This window comes from Buceros rhinoceros, unplaced genomic scaffold (assembly GCF_000710305.1).
Source record: "Buceros rhinoceros silvestris isolate BGI_N320 unplaced genomic scaffold, ASM71030v1 scaffold286, whole genome shotgun sequence".
In the NCBI taxonomy this organism is placed as follows: Eukaryota; Metazoa; Chordata; class Aves; order Bucerotiformes; family Bucerotidae; genus Buceros; species Buceros rhinoceros.
Genome location: NW_010417876.1, coordinates 50,848 through 78,480, shown reverse-complemented (window position 1 = coordinate 78,480; position 27,633 = coordinate 50,848). Strand labels below are relative to the sequence as shown.

Sequence of the window (27,633 nt, the reverse complement as noted above, 5' to 3'; positions counted from 1 at the left end):
TGAGCCCTCCAGCCTTAGCCCCAGGTCCCTCAGCGGGTCGAAGCCCCACAAGCATCATCCAAGTGCATCGTGCCTGCCCCACGGGACGAGCGACTATTCCCCCTGGCCCCTGTGCCAAGCAGCAAGGAGAGTCCCTGGCTCCCAGTTAACGGGCTGGCACTCAAGTCTAGATATAAATAGCCCTTTTTTGGAAAGCAATGGCTTTGCTTGGCCTCTTTCAGTACCTGCCAAGTTATGACAAAGCAGCAGGGAGAGCAGAAGGTGGTTGCGTAAGGGCCTCAGGTTTAATGGGCCAGTAATGCCCAAGCTGCAGTCAGATCCCCAGGGAGAACCTGAAACATGTAAGGATCTCCCCTGCTACAGCTGCAGCGGTCTAGGGGAGCTCAGCAGCTGCAACGGTGTCATCATCCTCCTCTCCATGCATGAGCGCTGCCCTGGCAGTGGAGAGCTGCGTGTGGTGCGGACACTCAGATACTGACCCTGCTACTCAACCAACCTTCTCCAGCCCCGTGCACATATGAACTATTTCCCCTATCACCCATGAGTGAATCTGTGACTGGGGATCACGATGAGTGATGGTCTTTCTCTGGACCTAAACAATCACCCAACCACCCAGTGCCTTCTAGCAAAAGACCCCCTCCATCCCAGCCTGATGCTTGAGTTGTCTTCCATGCCCTTGATATCCCAGCAGCTTCCCAAAAGCCTTTGAAGGACCTTTTTCCCTCTCCTTTCAGCACGAGATGGAGATTTATGTCTATCCGCTCCTCCCTGATGTCAGTATCACATGTACTTCTGTGCTGAGCCTCCTCCCAACAGGCTCCTGCCCGCGCTGGGGCACGCTTGCCAGGGAGGGCCCTTTCCGTACTTCAGAGATGTCTATGAAAATGCAAAGCAGGAAAAATGTGTTGGGTTGGTAAAAGGAAGAGAGAGGTGAGGGATATTTGCTCAGGGAGGGTAAACGAGGGTTGCACAATCAGAAGCAGTGGAATTATTTAACTTAACAAGATACCACTGATCAGCTGAGCCACACTTTCTCAGGGGGTTTTATTCTTTAACTGGAGCAAATTAAGATAAGGCACTTGGTCCACGAGCACAAGCAAGTCTGCTGACATGCACTGAGGAGCATCCCTCGCTGGGAGGGAACGGCTGGCAAAATAATTTGGGGACGATTGCAGTCTTGAGCTGCAAAGAAATCAGCAGCAGATCAGACCCTCCAGACCAGAGAACAGAACAGAGACCAGCCTGTGAGTGCTTAGAGCAAGCCTTCACACTTGCCAGGAATCTCCTACCTTTAACTGCTGGCAGCAGCTCCGGTCCTGCACCACAGGGAGAGCCCAGCAAAACTGTCTAAGCCAGCTATTACAGCCATTCCTCATTCTCCATCTGTGAAGCAATCATGTGGCTTAAGACAACAGGGGACTTTGTGACAAAAGAGCTACAAGGGACAGAGACATTGAGATGGTTCAATACACACCCCCGTGTCAACACGCTGCAGGCACAGCCCTAAAGGATGTGCCAAAATTCAGCACAAAAGGAGCCAGGAGACTGAGCCAGAGGATTATTTTTTTCTGCTCCTGCATTTCATTTGGAGTAACCTCTCTGGGATGCTCCTGCAGAGCTTTTCACTTGCTGCAGTTGCAGCCTGCAAAACTGCTGCCTTCTGCCATGCTGCTCCTGCAGCAAAGGGGTGGCCTGTGCTGGCAACCCCAAGGGTGCAAGTCTTGACACCAAGGCCCATATTTGTGTATCTTCCAAGCAGTTTAGCAGAGGGCCAGACCTGGGCAGTGAATGCCTGGAGGCACAAGCCATTGCTGGGAGAAGACAGTTCCCAGAGAGGAGCTCTGTGTACCTGGTGACAGTTGGTCAGCCAGGAGCTGCAGCTCCATCTTGGCCTTATAACCTGAGCAACAGTGTGAAGGTTTGGTAAAAACCCAGTCGCAGGGCTTGGAGAGGTGCTTTCTGAAGATGGAATAGGTGAGCACCCAGCCTCCTCTGGTCCAGCCCTTGCTGCCTGGTGCTCCAGTGGGAAAGGAGACCTCCAGCCATGCACACAGCCCTCTACGTGAGTCTTGCACCAACTCCATCTGCGGGATGTCCCTCTCCTCACCCTCCACAAAGCATTTTGCAAGAACTGGCCATTTTAAGCACGTGTCAGTGAAATCCGGCTCCTCACCTCAGGTTGTCTAATACCACATTTGCAATGCCTCAGACTTCAGAGCTTTTCCAAACCCCTCAGGGCTGTAAGGCTAATTCAGGCCAGCATCTGGAGTTTTACAAGGCACAGACAAGACAGTGTTCTATTCATTCTCTCTTCCCCTCCTTACAACCACAGGTACCTGGCACTGCTCAGGACAAAAAAAAAAAAAAAAAAAAAAAAAAAAAAAAAAAAAAAAAACAAAAAAACCAAAAAAACCCCCCCAAACCACATGGAAAGCCCTCTCAGAAAAAGCCAGGGTCACTGGGCAAGGGTGGACCTTCCCTCATACTCTTCTGACACACAGCAGTGTCAAAAAAGACCCTGCCACTGTGGAGTGACACAGTCCTTCTGCAACACAGAACACAATCGCTGCAGCTCACTCATAGTTGTGCCCCCGAATTTTAACGCAGAAGGGTCCCTGGGCTGGCCTGGGTGGTACTTTGTGGCAGCCAGGAGTGCCAGGTCAAAGGAGACACCAGTGAGGATGGCTGATATTGTGAAGGGTCTGCAGCTAATCTATCGCTTGTCTGAAAATTCCCCCCAAAACTGGCAAACTTGTTCTAGCTCAGTAACTAGCTGGAGAGTAAAAAGGACTGATAAATGATCCTCTCGCAGGAGGAGGGACAGTAGTTTAACCAGCCGTGTCTTAACATGGCCAGAAACCACCACGTCCTGAATGCTGGTGCTCACACACCGTCACACTCTCCCTGTCCTCCTCTGGGAATATTCACACCAAAAGCCTCCCATAGGAAATCTCAATCTTCTGTGTGCTCCTAAGTGCCTTGCACCCACCTCAAGGTATTTGAGGACCTTCTACCTTGCTGCCAAAGGAGCAACATCAAGGCAAAATCATACCTTGGGGGATCCATTTCCCTAGCACAGAACACAGCTTCACTCCAGGTGTCTAAGATGTGAGGAGCTCTTATTCCCCAGAATAACACAAGCGCTTGAGGGCTCACAGGCTCCTCAGCCACTTCAAATTCAAGGTCTTTGTCTTTTGGTACCTGCCACAGAACCCTGTGCAGCTCCCAGCATACCTCGGCCTCCCCAAACACTTCACCACCCATATTCCTACTGCTATGTATTTTAAAACCTCTGCAGTTCTCTCACTGAGCCTCGTAACTCAGGCATCTTTTGAAGTCCTTGCACCTTGAGTTATGTGATTTCGCATGAGACCAGCAGCTTTCAAACAGCACACGGCTCTCCAGTTTGTACCATCACAAGAATCCCCTAACATCAAGGCTTCCCAAAAGCTTCTAAAAGCTGACAGCACAAGACCAGTACCCTTGAAGATCAGCTGCCTGCTGGCGCCGCTGCCACTCACGGACTGGAGCCTGTAGGAAAAAGTCAGACCAACGTGCATCATAATTACTACATAAAAACTAGCAGCCAGGACAGGAATAAGAGCAAATCCTTTGTAAGCAAAGGCTGCTGGAGTGAGGAGCTGTGTTACATAACAAATCTACTTTAATATTTCTCCCCGCCAAAACCCCACAAAATTCCAATTATTCTAGGGCAAACTCAAAAGGTTTTATTTTAAATTTTTTTTAGCAAATTCTATCACATAAATGTTAACAAAAACCATATGTACAATTGCCATGATACACTCAAAAGTGAAACAAATAAGATATAAATACAGATATGGATGTAACATGACAAAAGCGGAAAAAATAGAAAAAAATACATGCGCATGAACACGGTGCCAACAAAGTCATTTCTCATGGCTGGCATTTTTCAGAGCGGTTTTTACTTCCCATTTAAAACATTGTTAGCAACGTTCTGCTGTATACTACAAAGGTCTATTTTTCTGTCCCTTAATATGTAATATTATGCTTGATAAATAAAGGGGTGGGGAGAAAAGGTTTTGATGACAAAGATGCGAGTTACGTTACTTATAGAGGTTATTGGTAAGCTAGTAATAAGCAATAAAAAAAGACAGTCTCGTATTGTATTGTAATCCAGGCAAGCACACATAGTGTACCTTAAGAAAGCCACATGCCTCGATATTTCTGCACTACATGAGAACTACAGTACGTAGACCTGGGGGGCGGATGGATCCAGTATTTGCCCATGCCCACGGAGCACTGGTGCAGCCAATGGCAGAAAAAAACATCCACATCTGAGATTTCGGCAACTTTGCAGCCAGTAGCCGCTGTCTGCTGAGAGTTTTCTCCCATTCAGACTTTTAAAGCATGGTGGGCAAAGAAAACACACTTTTTTTTTTCCTTTTTTTCTTTTTTTTTAAAGGTATGAAAAATTGAAGCCCTGCATAATGGGCAGCAAGAAAAAAAAAAAGGCAGCTGCAGTAGGTGGCTACTGCCGGGAGAAGGTGAACACAAGCTTCACCGGTGCGGTGAGGCACTGCCAGCATGCAGATCTTTCTCTGCAAGCGTGCGTGGACATCGATTTGTAGCCAGAGAGACCTTTATGCTTGCTGAAAACAAAACGATTGTACAGCTTGTCGATGTCAGAACACTGGAGATCAGAGGTGACATTCAGAGCTAGCCCTTTGAGTACTTCAAAGGAAACCAAAACAAAACAAAAACAGGTCATGTTCAAACATACTAAACAACCTCACTATGTACATCATACGCAGTGATTTATAAATACCTAAGCAGAATGCTCTCCACTGGATACAGGTATAACATCCTTCTAGAGTACTCAAAGGATGGGCAGTTTGCGACTGATTCACGTAATGAAATTAAGTAGCACATTAATGAGCATCTGTTGACAAACAGAACCAAATCTGATTCAGAAAGTAAGGCCTGGTTCTACCCTTTGCAGCCCCAAGTGTGCCAATAGGATCGGAAAACACAGGCTCGTCGCCAGAGTCACAGCAGCTTGGCTCAAGGACAAGCTGTGAACTCCTACTGTAGTGTCAGCACACGCGCCAGGGTCAGTTCAGTGCGTTCACTCTCAGTGCATCCTAACAGGATTTTATAAATTATATAAAATGAGTTGAGAAGGAATTCAATTCCTGGAGATTTGCTACAGTGTGCCATTCACAACATAAAACAAACAAACAGCAAACACTGATGGACCAAGCTCCATCACTGGAGGGACTAATCGCCATCTGGTCAGCTATGCTGACCTTCTGAACCCCAAAACCGGAACAGAAGATGCTGAACTGAGATGGGGAGAGCGGCAGGCATAAATACTACGCAGTCAGAGCACAAATTTAAAAATAACCCAAAACAACAAAAAACCCAAACCCACTACTAAAAATCCAAACAAGACAGCTAACTGCTGCCAACAAGTTGGCTTAATATTTCCTCAAAAGGGAAAATAAATGCATTGAACTAAAATAATTTGAATCATTCAAAAAAATTAAAAAAGAATATTTGAACAAGCAAACTGAAAGATGCTGAAAAGAAATGGTCCACGGAAAGAGAGACACCAACCATGGAGCAGTCAATCCTCCCGCTGGTGAGGATGGCTTTTCTGAGCCTGTGGAAAGACCCTGGGCGAATCCCACCCACCAGGATCAGATGATTTTTCCTGCTATGGCATTACCCACTGGGGAAGATGAAGGAACTAGGCCTGCAGCCAGCAAAAGCCTGGACACATCCTGACAAACTCAGGAGCAGGTCACTTCCTCTGCTCTCATGTCAGGGAAAAGGACCGACAAGCTTTGCAGCCCAATGCTGCACAGTCCCCACTAAGCTGAGGACTGGGAGGGGAGCGGACACCTCCCAGCATATCTCTGTGGGACCAGGGCTGAGACACATGGGGATGAACTGATGGAAAGGGAGGACATCGGGGCTTTACCCTCCCCACTGTGCTCTCCTGCTGCAGTACTGGAAACTCTCGCGTTCTCAGTACACTACCAAGGTGTCCCTTCAGCTCCCCAAAGCCGCAGTGGAGGGGCTGGAGAGAGATCAAGGCACTGAAAGCAGCGAGGGAGCACATGTCTATCACCACAGTTGCAGCCCTAAGCTGTAGGTCCATCCTCTTGCACCACTAGCACTGAGGGCAAAAACCCAGTTCTGGTCCTTTGCAGGTTTGGGACAGGCATGGCCATCAGACAGGATCCAGCCCAGAGCGAAACACAGCACTAGCATCCTCCTGCCTCCCCCACTTACAGGCAGAGGCCGGGGGAGCTCACCATTTGGAAACTGAAAGGTCTCCCTCTGGGAAAACATGGTGCTGTGGGGTTGATGGCTGCTACTTTGGCTCTGACTTGGTCTGTGTCATCAGACTGCAAAAGGATTGCCCAGCGAGGTCCCTCTGAACCCCTCTGAAGTGCAGAGCACCTAGAAGGGCTGTGTGTGGGGCTGGCAAGGAAAAGGTTTCTAAAGGCAGCTGATCACACTGCAGGCTCTTCAGGCACAGGCAACCAGCACTGTCCCAGCTGGCTCAGCAGGTGCTTCTACTTTCTGTCCTCTGGGATGAACATTTTTGCCCAAAGCAAAAAGCAGTTGTGGGGACAAAGCCATTACTTCAAGAAAAATGCAGCTAGCCACACCACTGAGGTACAGCCCTGCCAGCTCCCACTGCCCATCCACGGACACACCCAGAGCCTAACCCAACACCCACCCATCTAACTCCAGTGACCCATCCACAGGCATTGTTTCCAGAACTGGGTCTCAGGTTCCCTTTGGGGAGTAACAAGTAACCTGGAGATTATTTTGAGGATATGAAAGAACCAAATGGGATGAGAGGAGCGAAATATTTACACAGTCAGAAAAGAAAGGAGCAAGAGCTCAGCTGTTTTGCACAGCACAGCTGGCTGGAGAGCATTTAGAGAAATCAGCCCATCAGAGGTCTGTCAGAAGAACTATGTACAAAAACTCAGATATTTAAAAAGAACCTACTTTTTCATTACTCACTTGTTGTCTCTCAGTATTAAAGCATCTGAGGCTGGAATCACAGCCACATCTGCAAAGATCTCCTCACAGAGAGTCCTGCACGTTAGCCAAGCTGTGACAGGGAGCATAAAACAGGACCACAAGACTTGTAAGAAGAGGAGAACCCAGCCAGAATGGCTGCAGTTGAGGGCAGAGAGCAGGTAACTAGCACACAGAAACCAAAACTGGGTATAAACTAATCCATCAGATTTGACCTTTATGCACGTCCAGGTTCTTGGACTCAGTTTTGGAACGCTAACCTAAACATGTTTCTGAGATTTCAGCAGCCTATACAAATATGTTTAAGTATGGCTTTCCGTTGTTCGCTTTTAGTGAAGACTGCAACACAGACCTTGCTTCCTTTACATTCAATACCAGTAAGATTCTACAGAAAAGCTTTTACGGGACTAAAATACTGATTGCAATAAATATCTGCATGGCCTCCTTGAGCTGATGGGAGCGCGCCAGTGAAGAGTAGCAGAAAGGTCTCTGAGAGGCACCGTTGATTGCTTCTAAGTCTACACATGTCCACACATCTCCATTAACTGTGCGTTGAAACATCTGAAGAGGAACTGCTGTTGCTGTTGGTGGTCTGGGCTCTCTTTATGTACAAGTTTAGTAGCTTCATCTGAAAGAAACAAACAAACATCAGAAGATGCCAGGAAAAGCAGGTGGACAAAACTCGACTGCAAATCTTAAAACTCTCATTCTGTGGTGAACTCAGTTGTGAGCAAACTGACACTGGGCTCTCTGGAGGAAAAGGAGAAGCGAAGCTGAGTGTATTTCAGGAGAGAGATAGAAGGGAATGCTGAGACCCACCGATGTTACAGACAGGTTTAACAGGATTTAGAAAAACCTTTTACATTTCACTTCAGCAACCACCAGTTCACAGCCCTCACCCTGCGGCCTGCTGTGGGCAAGCAGGATTCCCGTGGAACTCAGCGGGGCCGCAGGCACACCAGCAATCCAAAAGCTACGGTTCCTCCCAGGAAACACTCTGAACTCTCCAGGCTTTATAAGAAGTTCATTTTCAATGACGTTTAAGTATCTTTGCTAACTTAGTACATCTTGTGAAACTGCAGCTGTTATGACTATAAACTTCCTTTGCATGGGTTTCTTTTGTTTTTCTGCCTTCCCACCTTCGCTCCAGATCCTGCAATGACTCATGCACGCATTTAACTTTAAACATGCAGGCAGTCTGCATAAACCCTGCAGAATTACTCACATGTTTATAGCTAGTTATGTGGTGGAGGAAGTCCGTGGCACCTAGGATACTAGGATAATAAAGTCTCTACAGTATTTTATAGGGGGATTTCCTAACTGCCCAAATTTAATGAGGTAAACCTCAGCACCCATAGCTGTCTCTTTCCAGAGTAATTTGGAGCCACAAGTCATTTGTTTAAGCACAAGGCAACTCAATTCAGAAATAAAATCCAAGTGTCCTCAATCTTTGGTTGTTTTGGTCTACATCATACTTCCAAGCCACAAAAGAAATGATTGCTTCAAGATATCAGAACAAAGCCTCTGAAATCAGTAGTTATTCACATGCAGAGATGTATTCAGAGAAAAATGCAGAACTCAAAATGGCAGAGAATTCTCGACTATGACTTCAAACAGAAGAAATCTCATGACGTCTTCCCAAGCAGCTCTGAGAAGCAATCAACCACCACCCGCCTCCAGGGGAAATGCCAGCTCTTGGTTCAAGGACAGAGCTGAATTAGGACTTGGTTTCACTTGCAGCATCAGGTCAGAATTCGAGTTTTGCTGCTAACCTGACTCCAGGGCACTAAGTCCTTTGAAGGGTCACTTGAGCTTGCTGGTATCCCAGTAGGGAAGGGACATGTCTAACATGCCAGGAGTGAAGCTTCCCCTGCATTTCTACCAGCCCCAATCACAACTTGCTGCAGAGCGGACCTGCTCTCCCACCCATCTCAGCTATGCATTCCCACTACTCTTTGCACTAGATTACCCACACAGCCGCAGAGAGGAAAACTAATTAGTGTTGCCAACCTGTTTTGTGCCCAGAGCAGCCAGCGGATCCAGCTCACTGCACAGTCACCCCTGGCTGCAATGCCAAGGGGACAAGGTAAACATGACCATGGTGGGAAGGACCTGCTCGGAGGATCAAATGCATCATGACACTGATCCCTGAACCCCATCACAACTTGCTTAGTGGGATTTCCAATGCTCACACCGCTAAGCAAGCGCTGTGCTGTTCTAGTGGTGTTTGGCAGGGTGAGATAGGATTTAACAGAGAACTGGGAACTGGACCCAGGGCTACCATGAAGCCTGGTCTTGCTGCTAGTAGTGCAAGCCATTCAGCTGGCTACGAAGAAAACTCCAACAACACGTTACTCTTGTACCTTGCTTCCTGTGAGTTGTGCGAGATGAGGTTTCAGTTCTTCTCCAATTACTGAATAAATTGCCACTAGGCAAAATACACTAGCTTTACGGACGCTGCTCTCCGTATTATCATAACCCTAGGAAACAAGAAAAAAGGTCAGAGGTCAAACAGCGTTCACTAGCATCCTTCCAGATCCTAAAGAGCTAATGAACATTTTGCAACATGGCTGATGACCTAACAGGTCAGTAGAAAAGCCCTGCTTAATGTAATAGTTTGCAACCCGAATACTCAAAGAGCAAGAGAATACAGGTACCCAGTGCATCCTATTTGTTCATTATATTATTAGTTCTTACTACTCTGTTGTAAATTATTAATATATTGTTATTTATAGCATTAACAAAGAGCTTAGAGTTCTATCAAATACACACAAGTCCTGTGTCCAGTTCAGATCACCATGTGTTATCCTGGATGTTTAGCACTTCTTGGAAGGGAGCCCTTGTGCACCCAGCCGGGCTTCTGAGAATCTAACCCAAAGGAAGCTAATTCTGCTCCTGAGAGCAAAATTACAGATGGAGAAGAATTTTGCTGCAAAATGGCCTGATAGTTATATCACTCAGGAGATGAAAACCAGCATCCTGTTTTGTGAACAGATATTCTACCCAAATATCTCTTTGGGCAGATAACCCTACGCAGGTATTAGAAACTGCAAAAATCAGTCATGGAGGATGATTTTCAACTCTAACACATTAAAAGATCCCTGTAGGTGTGCTGGATCTCTAGCAGCTTCAGGAGAGCTCAAGCTCACCACCAGCTCACTTCAGCAGCTGGTGGCAGTAGTCTTGTACTCAGGCAGTGATTCATCACTGAATAGCCATCCCATGGGATTCCCTTCAGCCTGCGGGACGCTGACTCCTCCGGATGCAGGGTGACCTCTGCCAGGAAAGCTGGGAGGAGGGCACGGCTGAGGCTGTTAGCCACGGGGCCAAAATATAGTCTGAAATGACAGCGTGCAATCCCAAAGAGCACTGAGCTAGAAAAGCAGGAGACCTATGTAAGCTCAGAGAGTCACCAAGCTATTGAGGACCCCGGTGCAAAAAAGGCTGAGCCCAGGCCCACAGCAGAGAACACCAGAGCCACAACCCACTGCTGGGAAAAGAGCTAGCATGCAGGGCTCTGTGGCTAGCAGTCCAAAGGCTCCTGAACTCAGATGCTTCTGCTTGACCTCATTTTTCCTTATAGGCCTGGCATTTTGCTTACGTGTACATTCAAAATTGCTCCCATAGGAGCAAGTGGACCCATGCAGGTTTGAGGAGTGAGAGGGCTGCGCCCCAGCGGGCACTGGGCTGGTATGCGCCAGCGGGACCCCACCTCTCCATCTGCCAACTTGCTTGCAAGTCAGTGGCTGCTGCTCCTCCCATCATTTAGTAACACAGCCCAACAGTTAGAGCTTTCACTCAGGAGATGACACAGGCTCAAATCTCTCTTCAGCCTGAGGGTATTGAGATGTCACGTGGGAGAGTGCCTTGTGGCCCAGCTCTATATCTGCTGGCTCTGAAGAAGCCAGGGCTCTGCATCAGGACCAGGGCAAGCCCCATGACTTTCCCCAGTCAAGCCCTGTTCTTGCATGGAAATCCCCATCTCCTCATGCAGGTCATGAGAATCCCACTCTGTGCTGCTGAGCTACACACTTGTGCTCATGCTGCTGCTGTCTGACACTCCTCACCTCTTCACCACTCTGCTGGTACTCTGAGCACAGTAAAAAAGCACACACAGGTGATTCCCTCCACACACAGTCCTTCAGCCAGGATACCAAAATACTTCCCAAACGTGAGAAGTAGGTTTCTTCAATCAGTACGGGTTTCTAAGGTGAGGAAATATCACTGGCATCACCAAGATGAAAAGTAGCAAACAAGGTTCCAAAACAAAATCCATTTTAAGACGTGGAAGCAATTTAATAAAACAAATATAACTGCATATTTAAAGGCATGCTGCTCCCAAACTTCTCCAGTGCACTGAAGCTCCACTGTGCAGACTGTTGCCTGCAACAATGACTAAAAGCTTTCTATAACAAAAGTTTAGATCAATACAGAATTGCCTGATTCCCAGAAGCTGTGATTTAAGAAAACAATTGCAAGAGCTGACACTATGAAGTTGAGACAAATGCTAGGATGCTGAGTTTACTCTTGTCCTTCCAACATTTTATGCTCACAAGGAGCATAAAAATGAGCATACTCTTTATCCCATTTCTCTACTGAAGTCTTACCCACCCAAACACGTCTCCCCTTTCACATTGTGTTCCTATTCCAATCCCTCCAACACACACATTCTCTCTCCTACTTGACTGTTAACTCCTCTTATTTCCTTCTTACATGCAGCCTCATCCCAGCCACTGGCACTGCCAGCTGCTTGTGCAGGGGAACAGAAGACAACACTGCTACAGCCAGCACCAAAAGCTAAACTGAACAATGTAAGACCAAGCCTTAGCACTGGCAAAAACTGGCTCGCCACCCAGCTGGAGAGGGTTATGAAAGCATCTGAATGAAGTCAGCAAGCAGTTTGGGCCCCATTTCAGAGAGGAGAGCGGAAAGGACTAGCTTGCCTGCTGGGATTCAAATTCAAGCACAAAGTACAATTAAAGTGCAGAATAGCTCAGTACAATTAAAGGAGACCACAAGATGCATTGCTTGGGATGTATACAAACAACACAGCATAAGATGCGGCTAACTCCTACTCTCAAATTTATTACATGGCTGATACGGCTTATTTAGGCGTCAGGCCAAGGCACTGTGGAACACAGGCACGAGAATTTGAGTTTTCTTTTCCTTAACGTTAAAAAAAGGTCGAATATAAAAACTTAGAGGGATTAAAACTTCTATTTACCAACACCTGGCCCCAGAGGGTGCATCACTCTCTCCTAGGTCACAGATCTCACAAATTACTCAGTGGTAGTTTGTGCTCGGGAGCATTTATGATATGATTCTGTACCTGCAGCAACCCAGGAATGATATCGGGAAGGAGCTGATGCAACGATTCCTTGGAAATCCTCTCAATGACTTTTGTCTGCATTTTGATGGCAGCTAAGTTAATTGGATAATCTGCAGTCTGAATGATGGGGCAAAGCACCTTGATGCATTGCTCAGGGTGGATGGAACTCGCTAGGGTAGAAGCAGCTTCTTCAGCAGCTCTGACAACCTGTAATGAAAGCAGAGCAAAATCTTATGTTAATGAGGTCACATGTCACAACCAAAACCACCAGTGTGCACTAGAAGTGACTGCTGGGAAATGCTTGGGGGAAGGTTCGTTAGGAGAAGGCTCTATTAAAAGGCAATTGACTCCAAGAATTCACATCCTTCACCTCCAGTGACATCTTTGTTCCAGCCAATGGTAAGAAGTCCACCCTGCCTAGTGTAACTGTGTCAAACTTGTTGCTAGTTTGAAGGAGTCAACTGTCACCCAAGACAGACAGCCACCCCCATCCTAGGAAAAGTGAGAGGACAACATTTCTCCAGCTTCTGTCAAAGAGCCTAAAGCCACCAAGCATAGACTTAATGCAAAATTTATCTCCTTAAACATTATAGTCACAGAATACCAGGTTGGAAGAGAATTCAAGGATCATCTGGTGGAACCTTTCTTGGCAAAAACACAGTCCAGACAACATAGTCCAGCACCCTATCCAGCTGCATCATAGAAGTGCCCACTGTTGGGGAAAATGAATGACACCTTTGCACCTTCTCATATGCATCTCACCTGCCAAGTGTTAAGGTGCCCAGGCTGAGACTCCCATGCCTAGACAGATGTGTCCTGCCATTTCCTGGCTACGCTATGCTGTAATCAAACCCAGGCTATAGATACCAACAGGCTTTAGGGTGTCTGACCAGGCAGCTGTGCACTCAGCAGATTCAAGCCATTAAGACAGCACTGGGATCACCATAAAACACAGGAGGAAGAACAAGTGGGAACAGTGGTAGCAAGTACTCCACACTGTGAGGCAGTCATGCAAAACAAGGAGATCCTAAACTCCATTCCACTTCTTCTCCAAGGGAAGGCAAATTCACAACTTTCACACTCTTCTCCAGTGAGCAGGACAGCTAGCTGAAGGAGGAAAGACCTGACTGTGGTATCTCTTCCCACGAGAGTTTCTCCATTCTACATTCTGCAGTAACTGGATAAAAAAACCCACCAAACAACAAACCCCACCCACACCAGGATGGGAAGGCAGGCTTTCTTTTTTTCAAGTGTCTGTGCTAACTAATTGCCAGGAAACAAAACTAAGCTTCCCCATGGCTATACTCTTCCTGGCCACAAATCACACACTCTTTGCTCCCCATCCACATTCTTGTTTCAGTACAAAAGATGGAGGATGCTGTTGCTCATCTTCTCACTCCCCTCTTCTCAGGGCTCACTGTTAAGGGAGGATAAATCCTGAGTGGACAGAGATGCTGCAGCAGGCAGACTTAAATCCAACACCTCAACTCTGAGAAGAAGGAAGTATTTACAAATCCTCATGCTTAGGATCTCCCAGCTAGCCTCAGGCAGTCCCCAAGTCTTAAGCATTAATCCAGCCTTTCATGGCACTCCCTCTTTCCTGACTGTGCTCAGATGCCAAGAACCAGTTCTCTAATTCATCCTAAGCTGAACTAGCCAGGGTTGTCTAAGTCGATGCTTTGAAACCAGCACTAGGAAATCTGTCACAGGCGATCAGCAAAAAAAGCAAATAAATCACACCACAGGTCTCCCGTCGCTTAGACTGAAGCCATTAGCTGCTGAATTCTCCTCATTCTACTTTTCTGTCCTGGTATCAAACACCAGGATTTCTATTTTACTAAGACAACCCATGGACAGAAGTAGCTCTAGCAAACCCTCAAAAGACAGCAAGTTTTCATTATTTTGAAGTAGCTACTGTGGATAATGCATGAACCAGGAGTACCTGGAAGTTTATCTCAACCCTTACTAGGACAAGAATGTCCCCCTGCCTGGACTAAAACATTTTCCAGAAAATTTTAATTAAGATAGCAGCAATGAATAGTGACCAGAAGAGATGATCTCCATCTACAAAACCTGCCTCACCCACAGTCTTAGCATCACAGCTACACCGCTATCATGTTCATGCTGACAGCTACCTCCCCGAATCAGGAATAGCCACAACGTACTTTTACACCCAGAAAACAATAAAACTCAGGTCTTGGCATTCTCTACAGCAAATCCAAAAGTGAACGTGATCTCAGGTACTCCATGTAGTACACATATTGCATGCAGACAGGGTACAGGCAGGATGATGAAGCAGACCTGAGACTTGACTGCTTCTGTATCACTGCTCTATCACAGAAGAGAAGTTGTCTAACTGCTCTGTCTTCTTCAGGCCTTTCTCAGTATTTAATTATAATTTTAACACATATTCTAAAAAGACTGTCAATCTACAATGTGGTCAATATTGAAAAAAATTTCATCCTGAAAGATCCGTGAATGAGTACTCAAGCAGAACAGAACGCTTGTTTTCCTACTTCCAGCAAGTTTTCCCTCTTCCCCCTATTTCTTTGCTAACTCCTCTTCCATTTCACACGAGAAGCCTGAAAGTTGATAATTTCCCACATAAGCTAGTAGTAGCTTAGAAGCAAGAGCTATGTGATTTTGCTGTGAAAGGAGAGGAACATTCGGGAACTTAAGGGAAACCAATGCCATGCTTTGGTACCATAGTGCTGAATTGCTGGAGTGGATGAAGTCAGGAGCTGCCCAAGAGGTCTCCTTAAAAGAAATTTGCTTCTTCGCACTGTGGCTTCTGACATCTGCTTTCCCAATGCTCAAACACTGCTACCATCAAGCTTTCCACAAACAATGCAGTAGACTCACAGAGAGCGCAGATTATCTTGTAATCAGTTTAACAACATTCATAAGCAAGTCACTAGCTAAAAAACCACAACTATAACTATTTGGACACAGGCTGCTTGGGATTTTGCTTTCCAACGGCTCCAAATACTGTTAGGAAATGTTCTCAGACACTCTCAGAAAGAACAGCTTGCACATATATCATAGTTCACTAAAACAGAAAAAAATCATTTTTCAAACCTTAAATCAGCTTGGTATCCTACTTGATAACAAAGCAACAATATTTTAGTATGCACCTACAGACAGACTCTGATCTCAAATACACTACTGTAAACTCCAAACAATATGGCATCAGGCAGAAATTTCAATGAGGAACCTTCTATCTGGGTTTCAGCTCCACATCCTGTTTGCATAGTTACAGGAATGAGGCAAAACTGTTTTCTAAACGCCTGTTGACCAATTCCAAGTACAAGGGGTTAAAATGCAGCTGTATTTTTTCCACAGCACAAGGGAGGGTTCAAACAGCAACAAAGGTAGTACCTATTTGCACATTGCAAGAAAAGCTGTGAAGGCACAGGATGTCTTTATGCTCCTAGAAGTCCTTCTTTTCAGCAAAGCTGCCCGTTTCTAGCAAGCATCTGGCCACATTTACACCAGAGTCAGGTATTTCACATCATGTCTCCCTAAAGTGCCTTCCCTCTGAATACAGAAGGACATATTGCACATGTCCAGTAGGCTTCTTGTTGATATTAGCTTGTAAATGTGACAACACCAGGGAGACTTACAAGGCTTCCAAGAGCACATCTGGCAGACAGCAACTGCATCTAAGCCACATTTCATCAAACCCCTGAAGCATATGCTTAATAACGTGCTAAAGTCTCACTGACATCAATGGGATTCAAGCGTGTTCTTACATGCTTGCTCAAATCAGAGCCTCTGCAGGTAACTAGCTCCTGGCTCCCTTGGAAAGGATGGGCAGGGGACAGGCTGGAGGAAGGGGTGGGGCAATACCTGCTGAGAGCGAGCCAGAAAGACCAGCTCATCCCTGGTGGCACTGAAAGCTGAATGCGGATGGATTCCACACCCCATGAGGGATAGCATCTCTCTGAACACTTACACGGTGCCCTCAGAGTCCTGCTCACCTGGTAATGCCAGAGAAATTGGCAGCATTCCCACACAGAGGGAAGTGCATTATCAGAAGATGCAAACTGCCAGGTCATTTGGCAACAAGAACATGCATTTATAGAAGAGTTTAGCAAAGCCATTTTGCCATAAGGCACAACACTTATGCCTTGCAAGCTATACATGCCATACAATATCAATCAATCAGACATTTTTTTAATCAGGGCTGACCAGCAGAGTGAAACAACCTTAAAAGCAGTGGTAGAAATGAGCAAACAGCATCTAGCAACAGGTCTTCCATTTTTTGTGTGTATCAACAGATACACACCAGAAGTGACAGGAAAGGCTCACACTGGCAACAGCTGCCACAAGAAGTAGTTAAATGCATCCTTTAAATTGGAGAAAAATAAAGGGTGCTGTTTGCTATATGCTCAGACTAACTCAACTGTCACAAGAAGATTAAAATTTAGACAAGTTTACTGAAGAAAAACAAATGCCAAACTAACACAGAGAGGCAGGCAGAACGATTAGCATAGGAAGGCGGTAAGCTTTAGCCCACTGGAAGGAGGAAGGATATCCTCAGGGAAGCATCAGTGTACGCTTGCTTCTTACTAGTTACTGTCAGATAGGGCATCAAGTGAAGGAAACTTTGATCTAATAATTATTCTCATTGATATCAGAAATATGAAAGAAAAGTATCATGATGATAGTACCTGGAAGAAGCAAGTTGAAAAGGGCAGCTACAAAGGAAAATATGTAAGATGAGAGAGCCTGGAGCGTTTTATTAAAAGACAGACACTAAGCTGTGTGTAAGGTCTCACGAACATTATTTTACCTCCTACTAAAAACTTAGAGCAAACCACAGCTTGAACTGGATAGTTTGAGATCATTCAACAAAGGGCAGGTAGCCCAGGAATGCAGATCTAAAAGACAGCACTTTACCTTAAAGAAGCAGGTTTTTCTCCTTTCCAAATGGTTACCTTAGACATTACACACTAGAGACTAGATTCAGCCTGACTTCTGCTGGTATTACATAAGCTCTGGTTGCTGGTGGGTTCCTTGAAAGACACCTGCAGTGCATTAAGACCTTCCCAGTGAGTCTTCCAAAAGAGAGAAGTGGTTATGCTTCCATCCAGTGTGCTTCAGGGGAGGAACCATATTCATATGCACAAAACCAGAGAGGTGTAGCACACAGATGGGCTGTTCCCCTCTAACAATGTCTTCCTTAACACTATAAAGGAGTCACCTTCAAAGTAACAGGTCCGGCAGTCCGAAAATAGGCACATGAAATGCTTTCTGATTTCAATGGGTGAGGATATGCTGCTATGCAGTATTAGGAATAGCGTGATCACGACAGGCACCTGTCACAGATCCCTTTCTTTTAACAGAAAAGCACATTGGCATCATCAATGCTCTACAAAATTTGCTGGACAAACTTTGGATGATGGTTCCCATTGGTTTACCTGATTCACAATGCACTGCAGCCATGGGATCCTGTTCGCTTAGAGACAGCCCGAGCCAAGACTTCGTTTCTTCTGCACAATTTCTTCTGCTCAGCTATTACTCTCAGCTTGTTACAGATGTTGCTTTGCTACTTGATGGCTGCAAGCAAGCAGCTTCTCTGTGCTAATCTGGTCTTGGTCAATATTCAGCAGCTTTCTAAAGGGTTTTGATGGTTTCATTTCTGCTTTGAAGCTACACATACTACTACCAAATAAGGAAAGAAAAATAGATGTCCTGACTCACCTAAGGCAGAACATGCCAGATTCATAGGCTGCACAAAGCATCAGGGTAACATGCTGGGATCTCAGCAGAGCAGCACCTGTACACCTAGATGAGAGCTGTATGAAGGACCATAAGCTGGAGTACTTTGCTGTAATTGCTAGTTGCACCACCTCTGCAGAAAGTCACAGAGGATGAGGCAGTGTAGGTAAAACCCCACTGAAAACTTAAGAGGCTTTGCACGCTGTTGTGAAACATGCAAACTGCCAGAGAAGTTTAATAAGCAGAACAACAAGGTTTTGCTTTAGGGCTTATGAGGCATGCGGCTACATTTCTGAGTCCATTTTTGCCATCTAGAGGTGATTACTTAATGCATGAATAATCTAAACTAGAGGGAATGGAGGCTTACTAGTACCTAGACAGGCAAACTCCCATCCCTGAATGCTTCACAGTCTGATCCAGACAGGAACAAACAACTAAGAACTTGCTTTCAAAGCAGGAAGTGGACTCAGCAATGGGGAGTGTTAATCAGATGAAAAAACAATGTGATATTTATAAGGGATTTGGAGGAGATGAAGTAGATTAGACTGCTTCTCTTGTGCACTAAATATTTGAAGCGTATTGGAAATGAGAAAAAGCACATAAATATATATAAGCAAAACATCAACACCTGCCATGTTGTGGCACTTATCAGCTTTCTGCCTGGACCTCACCTCAATTAACCTTAAAGTCGTTCAGTGCTTTTCTTTAGTAAGCTACATTTTGCAGAAACCTACATAGATCATACCATCATCAGAGGACAATTGGAAATCATCTTATAAATGTCAGAGGCCAGTCTAAAAGCACCTCAGCAAGACAGTAACAATTATCTACAATTAATGGATAGCTGTGATTTCTTCTTTTTCACTCTTAAGAGAGTCGAGAGAAAGAATGTTACATCTAGTTATGCTCATGGACCTTCTGGATAACAGAAGACCAAAATTAGCTAAGACACGGCACAGTATGCTTTCCTTACACATGGAAAACACGCATCAGCTAGTTCTATAGGCTTAGTTTCAAAGAAAAACAAGAGTGGCAGAGAATAGAAGCAGGGAATTAACTACCCTGTGATTTTCACTTTGGAACCTTTTCCCAAGCTAATGAACTATTTATGTTTTAATAGACTCAGTAATAAGAACTTATACTCATTTTGCTGGTATGAATCTGAAGCAATGTCATTATCACTGGTATTGCGTCAGCAGGCAGCATCTCTCCTTAGATATGGGTGAGTAACTACGCTAGAACAAATGAGTTAATATTAACTAACTGGCAACAGAAAGATGGTTCTCTTCCAAATAACTCCAAACAGAGTGATAAAAATCAACAAGACGTAATACTGTCCACAACTTCAATTATGTTCTAACGCTCCAAAAGTAAGTGAAAGGCATTTACATGTCAACCCCCGTAAATACTTACAGTTATGACCGAAGCAGGCTTGAATCTTCACATCACCCCATTAAATCAACAGCACTGAATAGACTGTTATACTACAAACAGTATAAAAACAGGCTGAAGTTAAAAAAATGCAAACTAAACATGGATCCCAACCCAAAGCCTTCTCATCTGTAGCCTAGGGCTACATTAATTTGGAATCCCCATAAAGGCCAATGCTTTGCCAATCTCCTGCATTCGTGCTCACTAGGCATGACTCAGCATCCAACTCCACGTACCAAGTTTTCCTCTCCTGTGCCCCTGCGAAGAGAAGTGGTTCTCTTAAGCTGTGCTGCTCTGCTGAGCCTGGACCTTGCCTTCAGCAACAGAAGGCAGAAGAGTTCCAGCCATGGCAAAGGTCCAGCTGTCTAAAGACTTCTCCTTGGACCTGGAAACACAGCCAATTATCCAAGCATCCCAGAATATGTAACTATGCCAACACTGCCTTGACACTTCCAATTTTACAATCTGGAATAAAACCACAGACCCTTTTTGTTTCAAACAATCTTTAAGTAGATACTGGCACTCAACTGGAGAAAGGCATGATATTTGCTGGATGGTGAATGCATTGGTTATAATTTGTTATTTGATCCCTCCTGGCCATGCTGCACAGCACCAGCAGTAGAATTTGGGCAGACGAATGAAGCTTCTTGATTTCCAAAGCACTGCCTCTTAGTACGATGACTTCCTCTTTGCTTGGTCACTTTAGATTGATTCTCCATGAGTCACACACAACAGAAGGAGGGAGCAATAACTTGGGACAATTAGCAGTCTCTGTGCTGAAGGGGTAACTCAGGTAGGACAGACTGGAACAGATACAGCTCACTCAAAACAGTCACTTTCTGCTAATTTACACAGCCTGATGAACACCAAAGGATCTCAAACCATAAAACGAGGATCACTCCTGTCTTCTACTGCAAGGCAGAAGCAGCCCAGAAACGCAACAAATCCTGAAACGACATCACTGGCACAAGGACTAACAGTTTCCTAACCAAATTATACAGCAGCTTTCCTTGAAATAGTTCTTACACTCTAGAAAAATACTGCTCTGACTTAGTAAAAGAGATGACTGTAGAACAGACCGCTCAGATCTTCCCTTTTCTTCTCAGCTACTCTCTGAAAGTGCCCTTCAATCACAAACTGGTGAATCTTCACGTCCTCTCCTGCTCAGTAGGACAAAGAGCAGCTCCTCCATCCACCCTGGACAGAGCAGCGCTGCAAAGTCAGCAGTGAGAGCGAGCTGAAGGGCCACCACAAGACAGGAATTTGTGACCTTCTGGCCCAAGGCTATGAGTCTGACTAACTCAGCCATGCCCAAATGGACTCTCAGTTAACTGTTCAGACTTAACTGAATCAGCGATACCCAGCTACAGGTAAGAATATCTAAAGTATATTCCCAGGTATATCTTTAGTCTAGCTCTAGAAGATACCCAAGTGCAGGTTAGGAAACCTTTCTTAACTTCATGAATGCTGATATTCTCAAACTACTTGCAGATAGATGGTGCCTTTCATGGGCTCCATGATGGTTCTGAAAGTCCCATTTACACAGGAATCACAACAGATAGAAAGAGTGGAAAATACAGCACCAGTGCCACTACTTAATACAGCTGTGCACACACAACTGTTCAGCAACATAGCTTGCAGTGTCCTGCTATGACAGCTCTCACCCAAAGGTCTCACTGCAGCAGTTGCAAATATTTTTAGTTACAGATATAATAATGCAAAACTGTAAATCTAAGGCATGCTGTGTACAGCACAACAGCTACTTGCTGATAGCTCAATTACTCTTCTATAAAGAAGAGCCAGAATTCGCATCTCTTCATTCCTGGCTTAAACTCTGCTTTCTCTGCAGCAAGTTTATTCTTCTCTGCTTTTCCTTAGAAGGCACCTCAGGCAAATCCTAAAGAATCTTTCCGTACCATGAGCACGAAGAACACAGTGTGGGGAGTACAGAGACGAAGTGTCATGTTTTCAACATTGTTCTTGATTTCTCTCAAACCCACCAGTCCCATGAGGACACAGAATTCTGAGGGGCTCAAAAACAATGCCAGAGACAATCTGGCTAGACAATCCTGCTAGAAATGGCAGTTCTGGAGGAATGTCAGGGAAAAAAAAAAAATACGAAGGGCACTGACTCAAGGTGAGCTGAGAAGTATGCAACAAGGAAAACTTGCCAATAAAAGACACTCCTTCAGAACATAATGTTTGGTCTGACTGCTTTATCAGGAAATTAATTTACAACTGCTTCTTATTACTCTGAACTGAAAATGACAGGAGTGTAAAGGCTCCAAATTATGAAGAGGAAGGTAGGCAGAATACGGCAGCCCTCATTCACTAAAGGATTAGGTATTTTCTACTTCTGCCTTTTAGAGAAATCCAGCCTGTTAGTTTCTTTCCCTGAGGGTATTTTTTGCTTTGGTTTTTTGTTGTTTTGATTTTTAAATCAGTACAGTTTCTGCAATGCACAGCTAACATCACCTTGTGCCAGTTACACATTGCTCTGGGGCTGTCTGATCTCTACAACAACCTTCTTTTACGGCCAAAGCTCTCCAGAGAGAGATGCCTCAAACTGCTAGTTTAGGACAGGTCTGTTGCAGAGGAGAATAAGTGTCCTACATTTCAAAGCTCTGGTAACAAAGCCATCACAGACATATAGAGAAATCCATGTGGTACTTCCCAAGGTTAGTTCAAATTTGCAACATGCACATGGTAGAGTAAAATATCCAGCTTGGAAGTCAATCTACAAAGATTGACTTAAAGTGTCATTTGAATTGAAACCTTTACATTGTTATTATCTTATCACTTTATTTTTGTTTTACTCCAGAATAATACTTTCAGTTGTACATACTATTTCTCTTACAAAAGGAAGATGCAATTCATGCTTCCCCTTGCTTCTTCCTCTGTTTCAGCAGCACAGCCTCTTGGCCCATTTTCTCCTGTTACTCATGTGTTCCCAGTTCTGAAGCGTTGCCTAATTTCTGCTCAACTATGGGCTTTGTGTTCTCCAGTTCATTTCCTACTCTTATCCATACAGACAGAGGGAGCACAGTACCTGCTGCAAAATTATTAAACGCGCACTTTTCTACTACAGGCTCTCACCCTCTCCCAGAACAAGCAAGAAAATCCTCAGAAGTTCATAAAGAGTGACCTACAATTTCAGATAGCTCCACTTAAACAGCTGTCTCAGTCTCAAATGTTCTTCCTCCCTGCTTCAGCACATAAAAATACTGTCTCTTCATACTTGGGAGGCAGTATCAATTTGTTCTATTGTCAAGCAGAGTCAATGTATTTGCCTGTTAAGTCTCACAGGTCCTACACTTCTTCAGCAGGTCCATATTGCTTTCCCAGTAGGAACACTGAAAGGCTTACTCACCTCCTTGTGGGAATCCTTATGTGCTTCCAGTGTTTTCATGATAGTCAACTCCGCATAGTTCTTAAACCTTGCTGGCTGGTTCCGTAGGATCTCTCGCAGGACTCGCAGCGCCAGAGCTCTTATTGAATGCTATGTCAAGAGAAAACCACATTAGAAGTCACTTCTCAAAACTGTTGTTTGAAGTGAACTGTTATGGCTCCCTGCACCACCAGATATCTTACATCGTTCTACCAGCTCCAGTAGAGCAAGCAGTATAATCAATATAACTGAAATTCAGAATTGGCCCCCTTGCTTTTGCACAAAAATTCAGATAGAATGAATGACTGTTGTCACAGATACAAGGAATAATCAGAATGACTCTATACTTTGTTAAACTACATACTCTTTTGACAACGAAGTACAAATCTGTAACCAAAGCAGCATATCTACATTACATGAATCTACAAAGAAGCTCAGATCACATTTGTTCTGCTCTTCTTTTGTTTAGCTTTGTGGATATCAGACTGTGCTCCATCCCTGCAACAAAGATGTTTCTCATGTACTAATGCAGTAAAATCTACTTTCTTCCTGTAACTCCTATGAAAATTACTTTCAAGAACAGTGAAGTCATTGTAGTCAAGGTTGACCTGTGTGTTAATCCTTTATATCAAAACATCATGAGCAGAAGGTATTTATAACACCTGCTTCAATTTCATAACTGTTAAGTTTTTGGCCTAAGGCCACTCCAAATAGATTCCACCATTTCAGCAGAGGAATACATACTTTACTCTATACTCATCCTCTAAAGCACGTCCTTCACTATTCACCTGCAAAACTTATGCAGTAGCACAATTCGCATGGACTTTGATAAAGCACCATATCTTCTGGTACAAGCTACATGTCTTACAAATAGGACCAGAGCAGCTCATGTTTGGTGCTACAAATGACTGAGGAAATGCCAGCCACCTACACTGCCTCAGAACTGAAACTTGAGAGCTCACTATAGACTTTACAAGGAGTATAAGACATACAATCGGATTTTGAATCAATGGGGAAAAAGCACCACCCAAAAAAGAACTGAGTGCTCTGAAGCCTAAATATTGTAACATTCAGACGCAGCATGGCTCTGACATGAAGGCGCAGCAGCGTGCTGAGTCTTCACCAAGTACCGTTTTGCTGCAAGTTGAAAAAAGAGCCCCAAGTAGAAATAGGAATTGTCTAGCCTGTAAATGACCACTTTGATCAACTATCAAATATAAAGCTGCGATAACAACACAGATTTTTTAATACTTCTAAACAAGGTCCTCTATAAAAACAGTTTGTTCTTGATGACATTTTTACAAGAGACAGATACCCATTCCTAGGCTATTAGATCCTTGAGATCTAATAGCTTGGTTCTTTAAACTACAGAGAAAAAAATAGATTACTTTAGGGTGCTTTTATTCTCTTTTTTTTGGCAATGGGTATGAGCTTGTAACTTCATCCTAACTTAGAAAGGAACAACTTTTGAAATCTTGATAGTTTTTGTACTAGGTAAGACAATGTCTTGTATGATTCTAGTTCAATTTCCTAGTTATTTGTTGTTAGCACTCTGGAGGGAGGCAGAAACTTGGGACACTTCAGAGTAGCTTAACACTTATCATTGAACACACTGAAAATGAAAGCAGAGTTGTCAACCTTTAAAAGAAAAAATGAGTAGTGCAGCATCACTGATGGGATGCCATGCAAACACAGCAGGTTTCATTTAACCTAGTGTGAAAAAACTACCACCCTACATGAAACAATGTACAGGAGAGTCCAGCAAAAATCTACATCTCACATCTTTGTCTCCGAGCGTTTCCAGCAGCAAGAGCAGAATGGTTTTGAAATGCTCCTCCCAAACTCCGAGATTATCTTCCCTTGTGATCTTTAATAGTTCCAGGAGAGCTCCTTTCCGCTCCTCCACTCGCTCGTTGTGGTTGGAGAGCTCTTTCAGAAGATCAGCCACCAGATCTGAATGGTCAATGGGTACTTCTAGGACAAATGGCAGCAAATCATTTGGGGAAATGGGGGAAAAGATCAAAAGATTCCAAGATTACTAATCCTCTACAGAACAAAGTGCACATGACAAGGGGTACCCTCAAAATAAATCAAATTCCAGGTGGCCTCAGTCAAGCTGGCAAGAGAATCTGACTAGCCCACAACTTCACCTGAGTTCATAACACAGCTCATGAATTTGCATCTGGCTTTTAACGAACAAGGAAAAGATGACAATTGAATTTCATCCAGTTCCAATAATTACTTCTACAAGAATAGAACCGCAGCAGTTTTTCCCCAGACACACACACCCAAAACCAGCGATCACACGTATGACCTTTAGATCAAAGTACAGTGACTCATCAGTCTACTGCAAAATAATAAAGCTAAGGTGTAGCATCACTTAAATGAAGTGAAATGCTCAGTGACTACAAGTTATTGAGTAAGAGGTTTCAGTCATAAGGAGAAGAAGGTCCCCAAACGCTGTCCCTACAGATGCACTTAAACACTTATGGGACTAGTCTGAGGGAAACTCTAGGCAAACAAAAATTAAAACTGCAATCTGACATTTTCTCAGTAGCCACAGATCAGATTCTGCTGGTACATGAGAACACAGACCATTTCATACCAAGCCTCGACTCAGATGCAAAGTAATACACAACATATGCAGGGGTAAGCGTGTATCTGAGAGCACTACCCATACCCAAATACACTAGAAACAGAGCAAGCTGCCTGCACTTTTACGAGATACAGTGATACAAACCATCCCGAAGCTGATCCATATCATCATCGAACACTGCTTCTTTCAGGGCAGTCTTGTCATAAGCGTTAATTGTGTCGGTGTAAGGATAGGGGTTATATTCTCGAGCACGTGGCCCGGAAAAGGCGCGGGGAGGCTGAGTGTTAAGTAGGGAGGTTTTGTTATCTAAAGCCATCCTTCCACCTTCCACAATGTCACTGCTTCCACGGACATCACTGGTAGGCACAGCAAGGCCACCATCTCGAGACACCTGAGGGATCAGAGAGAAGAGACATGAGACTACTCAAATCCTGCGGAAACTGTGGCTTCTTTGGAGTTCACCCACCAACACAAAGAGGCATATAATTGTTTTCATGTATGTAATACTTGAGTAAAACTTAGATTACCAAAGCAAAACTGTCACAGAATCATAGACTATCTCAAACTGGAAAGGACCCATAAGGATAATCATTTAAAATTCCCGTACATTTTTGTAGTCCATATTTTAATTAAAACAAATGGCATCTCACATGGTAGATAACTACAACTGTTCCAAAAATCTCTCATGATCACAGGGCAAAAAGCTGTGCTATCACTCCTAAACCTAAGTTAATATTGCTAAAACTGCACAAACTGGCAAAGATTATGAGCTCTGGAACAGGACCAATTTGCTAAGAAAGGGAAAGGAAGCAAAAGCAACATCCTCCTCATGAAACTTCAAAAACAGAGTGAATGATGCTTAGCAAGCTAACGTGAAATGAACAATGGAAGCGGCCTGAAGAAAAATCTCAGACCAAGAATTTCTAGCTTTGATGTCTAACTTAGTCCACTAATGTAAACTTGTTTGTCCAGATAGGAAGCAAAACTGTCACAGAATCATAGACTATCTCAAACTGGAAAGGACCCATAAGGATAATCATTTAAAATTCCCGTACATTTTTGTAGTCCATATTTTAATTAAAACAAATGGCATCTCACATGGTAGATAACTCCGTAACTGTTCACGCAACATAAGGTACCATATGAGTTGCACACTCAGAGTGGTTACGGGTCCTTCCTACATATATGAAGTAATAAGCCTGTGAGGGAAACCACCCACGCATTTGAAGAACTAACATTTCCTGTTACAAAGGTGACTAAACACACTCCATGAAAATGCTGTCACGGAGCCTTGCTGAGCCTGAGGAACACTTTGTACATGAGACTCCCACAGAAGCCCAGTGAGCACGTTTCACAGGGGGCTAGAGTCCAAAGGGAGCAAGGGACTACAGTAGAGGGACCCCATAATTTAGGTATAAGAAGTCAACAACCAGTAAGCTAAAGACCCTCGCAAGAATATAGCACAAGTAACTGGATTTTGCGCAGTAACACTCCAAAGCCACAATGTTTTAAAATTTCACCTATCTGGAGGCATTAATGAATCAAATACTTACAATGTCACAGTCTTTCTTTCCATCACGTTTAATTGGCTCATTCAGGTCCTCTTGACTACGGAAGCTAAATTTTTCAATCGCTTCTGTAACTCCACGAAGAGAGCTGTAGATTTCATCAGAATTTAGGTTCTCCGTGTCATAATCCAGCATACTAAAGACCAAACGTATATGAAATGTTACACATGAAATTGGAATCTGCTTTTGACTGTTAACAAAAACAATGCCAAGTAGGAGACAGATGATTTGGTGTACCCTTTCTAACAGCAACTCATAGCAAAACACAGATGGAATCAAAGCAGACTTTGGGTCCGAGTCTTCCCTCAAACGGGGCTAAATCTATGAGAAGGCCCACTGAAACCAGTGGCACTACATCACAGTAATTGAGGGGAAACCAGGTCCACTGTTTAACTGATACATTCCAAGGCAGTGAGTGTGCTAGCTTCTGTAAACGAACGAAAAACGTACCCAGTATGGTAATGGTGTTAATTTAAAAAGGAAAACAAAGAAAATCAATCACTATGAGAACTCAAAGGGTTGTGACAGCTGGTGGAAATGAAATCAATGACAT

General features: G+C 44.3%; 1 protein-coding gene across 1 annotated transcript in view; it reads right to left on the bottom strand.

Annotated features, from left to right (window-relative positions):
- Nucleotides 1–7,327: 7,327 nt before the first annotated feature.
- Nucleotides 7,328–27,633, bottom strand: part of CLASP1 (cytoplasmic linker associated protein 1) — a gene marked incomplete at its 5' end in the record, with an annotated part of 70,016 nt that continues 49,710 nt past the window's right edge. Inside the window, 7 exons of the mRNA XM_010138297.1 lie at nucleotides 7,328–7,672; nucleotides 9,408–9,524; nucleotides 12,374–12,580; nucleotides 22,899–23,027; nucleotides 24,697–24,887; nucleotides 25,657–25,903; nucleotides 27,066–27,216. Of these exons, the coding sequence (XP_010136599.1) occupies nucleotides 7,586–7,672; nucleotides 9,408–9,524; nucleotides 12,374–12,580; nucleotides 22,899–23,027; nucleotides 24,697–24,887; nucleotides 25,657–25,903; nucleotides 27,066–27,216 (1,129 nt within the window). The remainder of the gene's footprint in view (nucleotides 7,673–9,407; nucleotides 9,525–12,373; nucleotides 12,581–22,898; nucleotides 23,028–24,696; nucleotides 24,888–25,656; nucleotides 25,904–27,065; nucleotides 27,217–27,633) is intronic.